Source organism: Vigna unguiculata, chromosome 5 (genome assembly GCF_004118075.2).
Source record: "Vigna unguiculata cultivar IT97K-499-35 chromosome 5, ASM411807v1, whole genome shotgun sequence".
Taxonomy (NCBI): domain Eukaryota; kingdom Viridiplantae; phylum Streptophyta; class Magnoliopsida; order Fabales; family Fabaceae; genus Vigna; species Vigna unguiculata.
Window position 1 is genome coordinate 45,499,435 of NC_040283.1, and position 12,717 is coordinate 45,512,151.

At 33.5% G+C, this 12,717-nt stretch overlaps 1 protein-coding gene across 3 annotated transcripts; it reads left to right on the plus strand.

The window, feature by feature from the left end:
* Positions 1-315: 315 nt before the first annotated feature.
* LOC114185523 (xanthine dehydrogenase 1-like) lies at positions 316-11,583 on the plus strand. Of its 3 annotated transcripts, none has more exons than XM_028073282.1 (14): positions 324-830; positions 1,234-1,333; positions 1,460-1,568; positions 1,997-3,484; positions 4,229-4,471; positions 4,894-5,208; positions 5,987-6,226; positions 6,564-6,848; positions 6,967-7,188; positions 7,869-8,030; positions 8,686-8,820; positions 9,683-9,919; positions 10,472-10,645; positions 11,207-11,583. In XM_028073282.1, the coding sequence occupies exons 1-14, from the start codon at positions 695-697 to the stop codon at positions 11,447-11,449; spliced, it is 4,089 nt and encodes a 1,362-aa protein (XP_027929083.1). In that variant the 5' UTR covers positions 324-694; the 3' UTR covers positions 11,450-11,583. The 3 variants fall into 3 exon arrangements, with proteins under 3 accessions (XP_027929085.1, XP_027929083.1, XP_027929084.1); XM_028073283.1 differs by having other exon boundaries at positions 1,504-1,568; XM_028073284.1 differs by lacking the exons at positions 8,686-8,820; positions 9,683-9,919; positions 10,472-10,645; positions 11,207-11,583 and adding an exon at positions 8,139-8,184 and having other exon boundaries at positions 316-830.
* Positions 11,584-12,717: the final 1,134 nt, after the last annotated feature.

Below are 12,717 nucleotides of genomic sequence, written 5' to 3' on the forward strand. Positions count from 1 at the left end.
TATAATATTTAATACACTACCTCTTTTGACACAACAATGACACGGATACAAATGTTAATATGTAGGAGAATCTAAACTTATATGGTATAAAAGATTAACTTGGCTATTTAGAGCTAATGATCATGTGAATATGTAATAAACATTGAAAATAGAAATATCATTGTAATATGTAATAAATATTGAAAATATCATTGTAACAATATTATTTATTTAGATTGTCCTTTTGTTGATAAATTTGGCAGACTTTTAATTTTATGACAGCATATTCATGGTATTGAAAGATAAGTTCCATAACCGCCTAATAGTGTGTCTTTTCAATCCTACGTAGCAAAGACAGTGTGACATATCCTCTTCGCAACAACGATCAGACAAGGCGTGATTCACTAGACAAATCCATTGCGCCAAAACTCTATTCCACTTTTTCTTTTTTAATATTTACTATTCAATTTTATATTCTCTGCTCTTGTGCAACGTTGCATTTCTTAATTCGTTTATTGCGTAATCGTCTTTCGTAGGTGAGTTGGAGACACCTTTGCCCAGAGTAGGAGTGAGAAGATTGAATCGCTGTTTATTTGTTTGGTTATGATCACAAATATGAAGTGGAAGTAACTGAGTGCTGTGAAAAACCGTAAGAGTTTGTTACTGTTACCGAAAGAAGAAAGCTGTTCCGTTCGGTCGATTCCGTTTTGCTTCCATGGGATCGTTGAAAACGGAGGAAAAGGGAGAACACGATCTTAAGGTGTCGAATGAGGCTATCGTGTATGTTAACGGAGTTCGTAGAGTGTTACCTGATGGATTAGCTCATTTGACTCTTCTTGAGTATCTCAGAGGTATCGTTTTTTTTTTTTTTTTGTTGGTTATAGCAAATTGGAACTCGAATTGGATATTTGAGAACACTGGTTAAGTTGTAATAGCTCAACAGCTGTTTATTCACACCTGTTTGATCCGTTCCCGATCTTACTTCACTTGCGTGCGATTATGGCAACTTCTTGAGCTGGGTTCATGAACTGAAGAGGTTTTTTTTTTTTTTTTTCTTTTAGAATTTGTTGATTGATCGCTAGAAAATTGGAACACGTGTTTTTATTGTATTATTAGTTACTATTTATTTGCAAAGTCAAGGCGTTTCATGATTCATATATTTCAGAGGTGCTCAATTTTGGATTGTTGTTGTAAATCTTTCTTCATGGTGAAGATAACCTAATTATGTGTTTGCCACCTTTTTTGGAACAAAAGATATAGGTCTGACTGGGACTAAACTAGGCTGCGGGGAAGGTGGTTGTGGAGCTTGCACAGTTATGGTTTCTCAGTATGATAGAAACTCGAGGAAATGCTCGTAAGTGTGTCTTTCACTCTTTCTTGTGCCTTGATGTTTTGATGATCCTTCGTGTGAAGCGCTTCTTTCTTGTATCTTGACATCAAATTTACTACTTTAGTGTGAAAATTGAAAATGTTCTTTCAGACACTATGCTATCAATGCTTGCTTAGCTCCTCTGTATTCTGTAGAAGGGATGCATGTGATTACAGTGGAGGGATTGGGAAGCTGCAAGCGTGGACTACACCCTGTCCAGGTGACACATGCTCATACTATCTTCTTCTGTCATGCTTGTGGTTTAGTTAACTGCTATTGAGTATCCTTGTTTTGTTTGGTTTCTCATGGTGTCCTGTCTTTATCTCCGGGCTTCGGCTTAAAAATATGGTTTTGATTTTTTATAACTTATTGAATCTTATTTCTGGCTCTTATTAACTTTCTTTAACTTTTTCATTGATAATAGATTTTTTATTTTGTTTTTATCCCTAAATTCGTAGAAACACTTTGAACAATGAAATGATTTAAATAACGCTCTTATAGGACAAAAACAAAATAAAATTTTGATCAGGGATGAATACAATTATTAGCGATCAAAAACAGTAACTTTTCATAGACAAAAGTATATTTGATTCTTTTAAATTTATATTTACCTGTCAATACTGTGAACTTAACCATTTATCTCTTCAGGAATCCCTGGCTCGCGCTCATGGTTCGCAATGTGGATTTTGTACACCTGGTTTTGTCATGTCCATGTATGCATTATTGCGATCAAGTCAAACACCACCCAGTGAAGAACAAATAGAAGAATGCCTAGCAGGAAATTTATGTAGGTGTACCGGTTACAGACCCATTCTTGATGCATTCCGTGTCTTTGCAAAAACTAGCAATGAGCTATATACTGGTGTTTCTTCATTGAACCTTGAAGAAGGCAAGTCTGTTTGCCCATCAACAGGAAAACCTTGTTCATGCAATTTAAACAATGTAAATGATAAATGTACGGGCAGTGATCATAGACGTGAACCTACTTCCTATGATGAAATAGATGGGACCAAATACACAGAAAAGGAGCTTATTTTTCCTCCTGAACTGTTGTTAAGAATACCAACCTCATTAAACTTGACTGGATTTGGTGGGCTAATGTGGTATCGACCTTTAACACTTCAACATGTATTAGATTTGAAAGCAAAATATGATAATGCAAAATTGATAGTTGGTAATACTGAAGTAGGAATTGAGATGAGGCTAAAGAGAATGCCGTATCAGGTTCTTATTTCTGTAATGCATGTGCCGGAACTAAATGTTTTGAGTGCAAAGGCTGATGGAATCGAGATAGGTGCTGCAGTAAGACTATCTGATCTTATGAATTTCTTAAAGAAGGTTGTAACTGAGCGAGCTGCTCATGAAACTTTGTCTTGTAAGGCTTTTATTGAGCAATTGAAATGGTTTGCTGGAACACAGATAAGGAATGCTGCATCAGTTGGCGGTAATATATGTACTGCCAGTCCAATATCAGACCTGAATCCTCTATGGATGGCATCTAGAGCAAAATTTCAAATTATTGATTCTAAAGGAAACATAAGGACAGTCCTGGCAGAAAATTTCTTCCTCCCAGGCTATCGCAAAGTAGATTTGGCAAGTGGTGAAATCTTGCTTTCAATATTCTTGCCTTGGAATAAGACTTTTGAGTTTGTGAAAGAGTTTAAACAGTCTCACAGAAGGGATGATGACATTGCAATTGTAAATGCTGGTTTTCGTGTTCACCTTCAGGAACGTGGTAAAAACTGGCTGGTTGCTGATGCATCGATGTTTTATGGTGGGGTGGCTCCATATTCACTTGCAGCAACAAAAACTAAGGAGTTTCTAGTAGGAAAGATTTGGGACCAAGATCTGTTGCAAAATGCATTGAAAGTCCTACAAAAGGATATATTACTCAAGGACAATGCTCCTGGTGGAATGATAGAGTTCCGGAAATCTTTGACTCTAAGTTTCTTTTTTAAATTTTTTCTGTGGGTGTCTCATCAAATGGATAGCATCAAAGAGGGTATACCAGTATCCCATCTATCTGCTGTGCACTCCGTCCACCGCCCACCAATCACTGGCTCCCAGGACTATGAAATCCTGAAACGCGGGACTTCGGTGGGTTCTCCAGAGGTTCATCTATCTGCAAGACTTCAGGTTTGTTGAACTTGTTTGGCAAAGTCATGTCCCAAGTTTACTTTAATGTATCTTCCCTAAATTATTTATAAAATATTGTATCTTTTTCCCTGCTTCTCTTTTTGTTTAACTTGCAAGTGTGATTGTATGAGTGATTAAATCCTATTACTTATTACTTGTTATCTCTACATTGTAGTGGACTTTAAACTGTGGCAGTAATTTGTTACTTTTTGACCCTATAAAGAAGTCACATGTCAAACCTGAAATGCTCTGAAGAAACATATACTGTCTCCGTTGTCCCCATGTTTTTAAATGCTAAATGCAACTTCCATGTTCTTTATATCTATTTTTGCACTTATCATTCATATGTCTTGGCATGTTATTGGCATTGATGCCTTCTCGGACCATTCAATGATATACATCGATTTAGTATCTTACATACAAAAACATAAGCTTTGAAACGATATTCCTTTTTGTTGGCTACTTTTTTTTCAAAATTTTAAATATATGGGATCCTTGTTTTTAGTTTATCCAGCAAATTCTAATCATATTAATTGAGTCTTTCCTATATATTTTGTGTCAATGAGTTGCCTGTACCGTTTGTTACCTACATTGTCCTCCTTCCCTCTCATATATTTCACATTTTAGCTTAGGGTCTTGTCAGTCTTTCTGGTGTGTTTGGCGTATGTAGTCATTTTCTGCAAATTATGCCTTTTACTTTTCTGTTGAACGATTGGCTACCAGGCTAACATAACTTGCACTCAGGTTACAGGAGAGGCAGAATATGCTGATGACACGCAAATGCCTCCAAATGGTTTGCATGCTGCCTTAGTTTTGAGTAGAAAACCTCATGCCCGAATAATTAGTATTGATGATTCAGAGGCCATATCTTCACCTGGATTTGTGGGCATATTTCTGGCCAAAGACGTACCAGGTGATATTAAAATTGGACCAGTTGTTGCTGATGAGGAGCTTTTCGCTGTAGATCATGTCACTTGTGTGGGCCAGGTATCTATTTTACTGAATAGTATCTAAAAAGTGATTTCTAATTATATTTTTGAGATTAAAGGAAAGGAGTTCTGACTTCAATATACACACTTTACTCTTCATGCTTTAAATCCCTCACAATCTTCTGTAAATTAGTCTTCACAATTAGCTTATCGTCTAATCATACAAATATACAACAAATTGTACTTCGAGCTTTATATTATTATGAATTTCCCAGTTCACTGGCTTCTTACCCAATCACACCGGAATAATCATTTGGCCTCCAACTGATGACTGCCTTTCATTTTCTGTATGCATCTGACAAAACCTCAAAGTTGAAGGATGACATTTGCATGCAGTAGTGATAAATTTTAATGAAATATCTAGTCTTGCATTAGCCTTTTGCCATTATTAGTCAATGGGATATTCATGTATGCTTGCAGGTTATAGGAATAGTTGTGGCCGATACTCATGAAAATGCAAAGATTGCGGCAAGTAAAGTTGATGTTAACTATGAGGAGCTTCCAGCCATCCTTTCAATACAGGATGCTATCAATGCTAGAAGTTTTCATCCCAACACAGAAAAGCGTTTGAGTAAAGGTGACGTTGATCACTGTTTTCAATCAGGTCTATGTGATAGAATAATTGAAGGGGAAGTTGTCATGGGAGGTCAGGAACACTTTTATCTGGAGCCACAAAGCAGTTTGATATGGACAGTGGATGGTGGAAATGAAGTTCATATGATATCGTCTACTCAAGTAAGTTACACAATTTTGTAGCGAATTTTTAATACATGTACTTTTCTGAAACTGAAGTTGCAGAAGTCTTTAACTTGTTTAATCCTATCTATTGCTTTCTGGAAAGATTCAGCCATGTATGTCTGAACCACTTTAGTATTCATATACAATTATGTATTGAGAACTGTAGATATATATAATGATCATAGAAGAGTCAAACAATGGAGAAATAGTAAATAGGAGGGCATTCAAAAATACAACTTATTCCATTTTGGAAACTTTGACTTTGGCATAACTAATATTTCTTAACTAAGACATGCTGTTCTATTTGCTGTACAACTCAAAATGGGATAGAGGGTATTCTGAAATTTGAGTTGAATAATTGAATAATCGGACTTATTTTTATGTCAGCAGTTTTCATCTAAAGCTTTGGATAGAAAAATTAAAATTTGTAGCAAAAAAGACCTTATTAGGAGATGGTGCTCATATGGACATCTTTTTTGATGGTTTTGAAATTGAGAAGGATAGACGACTAAATAAAGAGAATTATCAATATGTTCAGATGGTTCCTTTCCTTCCATTTTGACAGGGTGGAAACATTTAGTCCTCTGGTTTTCTGTTGCAAGGCTTTTTGTGGGAGCTGGTGTTGTTTTCTTCATTCTCACTTTCTTATTTAGTTGTGTTAGATAGGCCTAGACCTGTGTAAGGAAGTAATGCATGTGTGTTATTGTTGAATGGTGCTGGCTGGTGTTGGTCGTAACATAATCTTGAAGGAAATAACTGCATTGTGTCATTGCAGGCTCCTCAGAAGCACCAGAAATATGTTTCTCATGTTCTTGGCCTTCCCATGTCAAAGGTAGTTTGCAAAACAAAGCGAATTGGTGGTGGGTTTGGGGGCAAGGAGACAAGATCAGCGTTTATTGCTGCTGCAGCTTCAGTTCCATCCTATCTGTTAAATCGGCCAGTGAAAATCACACTGGACCGAGATGTAGACATGAGGATTACTGGGCAACGCCATAGTTTCCTTGGGAAGTACAAGGTATAGACTGTTATTTACTCGCATATATGTGGTGTTTTTCTTTATACATGAATATTTTACTGAAACTAAATCCTGTGAAATTTTTGTATTCTTACATTATAAATATGAGATACTTTCGCTTGCTATTTTTTTCACAATTTGAGTTTGGGAATATGCCTTACCAAGATCTTGATATTGAACTCAATGCTGGAATAAAAATTTTACCAAGAAGAGATAATTAACCTTGCTCTGCTTCTTGCTATACATTCTTGTTCCTTCCAATTTTTTTCAGTAACAGCATTTTTTTCTTTTTAGTTCTTGTAGTCGAGTTATTAATGAGAGTTATTGTTCGATTCAGGTTGGATTTACAAATGAAGGGAAGGTACTTGCAGTGGATCTTGAAATTTATAACAATGGTGGAAACTCACTGGATCTTTCACTTGCCATCCTTGAACGTGCTATGTTTCATTCAGACAATGTGTATGAAATACCAAATATGAGAATAGTGGGGAGAGTTTGCTTCACTAATTTCCCTAGCCACACTGCTTTCCGTGGATTTGGTGGACCTCAAGGCATGCTCATTACTGAAAACTGGATTCAAAGGATTGCTGTGGAACTCAAGATGAGCCCAGAAAAGATAAGGGTAAGTTACAGAATATTGGATTTCTCTGTCTTTTTTAGTTATACATTTGAAATTTCACTGTCATCTCACTTGATTTTGGATACTCTAGTCAATCTTCCTGAACTAAGTTTCTTAATAGGAAATTAACTTCCAAGGAGAAGGATCCATTCTGCATTATGGCCAGCAAGTTCAGTACAGCACACTAGTCCCATTGTGGAATGAACTTAAATTATCTTGTGACTTTGCGAAGGCACGTGAAGAAGTTGATCAATTCAATAGGCATAATCGCTGGAGGAAGCGTGGCATTGCTATGGTTCCTAATAAGTTTGGTATATCCTTTACAACTAAGCTTATGAACCAGGTAAATTCCGAATTCTGTCATGATATTTTAATTTTTTAAAAATGAAAAATAAAGTGATTTCAAATGAAATTCTAGGAGATAAGGAAAAGCTTGTGAAGTGCGTTTTATTTCTTAGACCTCTCTTACATCAGAGAAAGCATATAAAGAGAAATATCTTAAAAAATTGCGATTGAGAGAAGGGAAAGTTGATGTGGAAATGGGAGTTCAAGTTATCTCTACATGTAATAAATCTGTCCATGCAGGGATTACGTGGCTTATTCTGCTGCTTGCATTTTCTTCCTCTCGAATTATGTTGCTCCATATATATATATATATATATATATATATATATATATATATATATATTTTCGGTGTTATTCTTCTTATTACGTCTAGTATGGACATAAACCACTTCAAATTTTAAAGCATAAAATTTGATCTGAATACTATACATCGAGTAAGGGCTATTTATACTAGATTAAATATATATTACGAAGCCCAGCCTAAAATTCAAATCCCAATGATACTAATCATAGGACAGCTTAGTTCAATTAGACCTACATTATTTGCTTATTGGTTCATATTTATGTGCTCTTTCATTTAGAATTTTCTTTTGCATTTTATTCCTACTTTTATTGTGAGATGATTGCATTATTAGATAGTAATAATGGTGTACTTTCATGTTTTCCTAATAAATGTAGGCTGGTGCTCTGGTTCAAGTTTATACGGATGGAACGGTTTTAGTTACCCATGGGGGTGTAGAAATGGGGCAAGGTTTGCATACCAAGGTTGCTCAAATTGCTGCTTCGGCCTTTAATATCCCTCTTACTTCTGTTTTTATATCAGATACTAGTACTGACAAGGTATTGAATTACTCTTTGTACGTGTTTATGTTATTTTTCTTCTTGGAAATTAGTGTATGCTACTGGCAGAATACCAGATAAATAATTTATCAATTTCTTTTTTCTCAGTCCCTTGCAACTTTTTTGAGGTTTTAGTGAAGTGAACTTGTTCCAAGAGAAAAGAAAATCAGCAAAGTCAAATTCAAGGTTTAGAACTCCAAACTGCAGTTGGTAGTTTCAGAAAGTTGCACAGATTTGCAAAATATAATTAATAGAAAATCGTTGTAATCATTTTATATATTGGGAAGTAAGTTTAAGCTTAATTCATCCTCGCAAAACCGGTTAGTAAGTTAAGATTTGTTGTCATTTATATATTGTATTTAGTCTTATCTATAGTCGATATAGGATCTCCAATATGATAGAAAACTAGATCAACTCTTCAAAATAATTTTGGAGAAGAACTAAAGCTAGCAAGGAATCATAAGAAAGATGCTGGTGTGTTTGGAACCTTGCTGTTTACGAATATTTTGAATAACGTAGTAATATCCAATAACCTTAATTACTTTCTGGTTCATTTGGATTATCCTTTTCCATTCCCCCTTGCCCTTTATTGAATCTTGGACTATTGTTTTTGATGCTAAAGTGCTTGATCTCCTCATGCTTGCTGCAAAATTAGGTTCCTAATGCTTCTCCAACAGCAGCTTCTGCAAGTTCTGATATGTATGGAGCAGCTGTTTTAGATGCATGTGAGCAGATAATGACACGCATGAAACCTATTGCTTCACAGCATAACTTCGACTCATTCGCTGAGGTAATCAAATTTTTTTAACTTTGCTTCTTAGTCATCCTATCAACTCAGAATAAATGACTAAATAAGCAAATTTTGTCATTGTATTTCATGGAAGCTGTATTTCTATATAAATGTTAGATTTAAATGTTTTTGGTTCCTAATATTTCCTTTACTTTCGTTCATAAAAAAATTATCCAGTTTTTCATCCTTCAATTTTTTTTTAGTGGTCCTTGAAATATTTTTAGATTTTCTTTCTTAGTCAGCAAAATATTTTGTGAGTTTTCTTTCGGTCCTTGAATTTTTTTTAATGACGATTTTCTATCATATCATTACATGTCAAATTAACAGAGTCAATGTAATGATATAGATGAAATACAAAGTAAGAGATATTGAAGGACAAAAGGAAAAAGTTGTTAAAAACCAAATGAAAAATCCGAACATAGTTTGGAGAAAAAAAAATTATTAAATCTAAAAATTATGGAAAAAAAAATTGCTGAGGAGTTGAGAGGTGTGAGAGGAAATTAAGAAAATGGTTAGGCTCTGTAGAATCTCTAAAAAGTTAAAAAACAAAAGGCACTTTAATAGATCTTACATATTTTCATATAAATATAGATCTTGGTTCTCAAGATGAAACAGATATAAGTGATTACATTAGGTACAGGATTTTTTAAGAAGTTATATCTGCTATGTTACGAATTCTGCTAAAGTGTGCAGGTCATATACTGCATACATAGACCATATAAAAATAAATAAAAATAAAAATACATAGACTATGTCAAGAAGTCTTTTCATTACAAGGAACTTTCGATTGTCTCTGCTGTTACAAGGTGTCGTGTGATTGAAAACTATTGAACCTGTTTGGTTATGCTTTTGTTATTTTCAGCTAGTTCGTGCGTGCTATGCAGAGCGAATAGACCTTTCTGCCCATGGATTTTATATTACGCCTGATATTGGTTTTGATTGGGTGACGGCTAAAGGAAAACCTTTTAGATATTTCACTTATGGGGCTGCATTTGCTGAGGTTGAAATTGACACCTTGACCGGAGATTTCCACACGAGAATGGCAAACGTATTTCTCGATCTAGGTTATTCTCTGAATCCAGCAATAGATGTTGGACAGGTACTTTTTTTTTGTAATTGTTTTTTGTTAATTTCTGAATATACAAGGTTAAGGATGGAAAATTAGCACAGCAGAGAGGACAAAAATTCCTCTAAACGGAATTCAGAAAACTTTATAAAAAAGATCTTAAGTCAGTTTCCTAATATTTTACAATGGTAAACAGAATTTGGCTTTCATAAATAAGTTAAATATCTTTAAGCATTATTCTAAAACGAAATGCTTGTGTTCACTTTTTGAGTTGATCAGAGAAATTACAATGTATTGTTTGATTGTAGTAAAATAACTTTGGGTTAATATGCAATGGTTTCACTTTATGAGGATTATGAAAATTTTAAAAAACTGTTTTTCGAGTAGCCTTTATTGCAGGATGTTTGATTCTGGTTTCTTTGTATATCGACACTTTTGGGAAAAATGCTGAAAGTTAACTTCTTTGCGTGTGTAGAAGATTAAGCACTCTAAGATTCCTTTGAATTACAAGTTTCTCCCTATTTTTGAATTGTTATATTCTTTCATGATAATTTCATATTTTGTTCTTGCTATTTATTTTCACAGGTCGAGGGAGCTTTTGTTCAAGGTATGGGTTGGGTAGCTTTAGAAGAACTTAAATGGGGAGATGCAGCACATAAATGGATCCCGCCTGGATGCCTTTACACAACTGGACCTGGAGCTTATAAAATTCCTTCTGTGAATGATGTTCCCTTCAAATTTAACGTCTCACTTCTGAAGGTATATTCCTGAACCCTGAACAATTTTTTTTTTTTTTTGTCTTTTTCTTGAGATAAGTGGATGAATCCCAGAGTAGAGAGGATACTTGTAAAGATGAAAAATGAACAAAGATAATTCTTGTAATTAAGAAAAAGTTCTGGCCCAATTCTAGGACTAGGGAACAATGGAACCAATAGATTTGAGTAGAGATGTTGAATGTGTTTTCACATGACATAATGATGGGTTATATATATTTTTCATATATGGGTTACATATTCTTTCATATGTTTTGGTTATAGTCATTGAGAAATTGTGGTTTTATATGATTATATGACATTAGTCTTACACATATAAGATCTTTGACACCACTTTTATATCAAAACCTTAAGACAATGGTGTTATGGGTCTTTATTTTTATATAGTGTTTAACTTTGTTTATTTTATCTAATGTGGAACTCTTGACTCACACTTGGATTATTCCTAACGCAAAAAGCCATTTATTTGTGATTAAGTATGCTATTTAGGACAATAATCTAAAATTGAAGATATGAACTGATTATACTTACCTTGTTTGATTTGTAGGGTCATCCAAATGTTAAGGCCATCCATTCTTCGAAAGCAGTTGGTGAGCCTCCATTTTTCCTAGCATCTTCTGTGTTATTTGCCATCAAAGATGCCATCATAGCTGCCAGAGCCGAAATGGGGCGTAATGAATGGTTTCCTCTTGACAGTCCAGCAACTCCTGAGAGAATTCGGATGGCTTGTTTAGATGAATTAACAACGTCCTTTGTTAACTCCGATTTCCACCCAAAAATTAGTATCTGATCCTCTTCTTTTTCTCACTCTTAATTTCTTATCATAGCAAAATCACAATGTCATAATGAATGTTCACATATCAAAAACCCAGAAAATATGATGCAGCAATTCACAATAAAACCAATGCCAACTTACTGCCTCTATATTATCTCTACCTTGTCTGTATTTTTTTTTTAAGAACTTATTAATATTATGATAAAGAATTTAATAAAAAATGAAAAAATATATTTATTAGGAGAAAATACTTTTTCGGTTAATATACTGAGAAAATAATTTATCTATAAAAAAATATAAAATTTTAGAGTAAATTGCTTAATAATTCCAATGTAATTAGTAAAAGAAGATATAATTATTGTTTACTTTAGAATGGATAATTTGTAAAATGTAAATATACATTTGTAACATGATCATTAAATTCTAAATGCCGTGTTTTGTTGGTTTTATTTTGGTTGTTTTGCTTTCTTTGAATGTTGTGAATTTGTAAAGTAAAGTATATGATTGGTTTATATTATGATATAAAGATATGTTTTGAGTTGTTGTAAGGTATTTTTGGGGAGGAAATTCTATTGATGAGGTGTATTTATTAGGGTGTGTCTTAATTAGGACCATTCTATTTTGTGAGGTTATCCTGTTACTAGCTATTTATACTCATGTGGACTTTACTAGCTATTCATTCATACTCATATAAAAGAGAATAGTTAGGTGCAAGAGCGAACCTTGGTTATGACTAAGGGGAGCCAAGGCTCTCCCAAAATTTTTTATTTTAATTGTTATATATATTTAAAATTATTATATATATATATATATATATATTTAAAATTATTTTTAAAAAAATTTAATTTTTTTTTTGAATTAAGTTTATATTATGAAAAATTATAATAAAAAATAAAATAAAGATAAAATAAAAATTAACTTGATAAAGACTTTGTTAATGTAAGAAATTAATGTTCTATTTCTAGTTATAAGATAAACCATCAAGAAAGTGTAAGGAAAAGAAAGACAAAGAGATAAATTGAGAAAGAGATATTAAAGAACAAGGATGTTAAAAAACACATTTTCACATTATCTCTTAGAGAGAGATTGAATAACACATTTTCAGATGATCTCTCCCAAATTAAGTGTTTTCCAAATTAGTATGAATCTTAATTATGATTTTAGGAATTCTTTTATGAAATTGATATAAACCATAATTATATTTTTCTCCAAAGAAATATAATCCTAAATGTAGAAATTTAGAAATTTTGTGTTTATTTTATGGTTATTTTATGCTATGATAG

Coding starts and splice junctions, on each gene's coding strand:
- LOC114185523 (XM_028073282.1), top strand. CDS start 695: ATGGGATCGTTGAAAACGGAGGAAAAGGGAGAACACGATCTTAAGGTG. Junction 6,227..6,563: donor GTTTCCTTGGGAAGTACAAG/GTATAGACTGTT, acceptor TGTTCGATTCAG/GTTGGATTTACAAATGAAGG. Junction 8,031..8,685: donor CAGATACTAGTACTGACAAG/GTATTGAATTAC, acceptor CTGCAAAATTAG/GTTCCTAATGCTTCTCCAAC.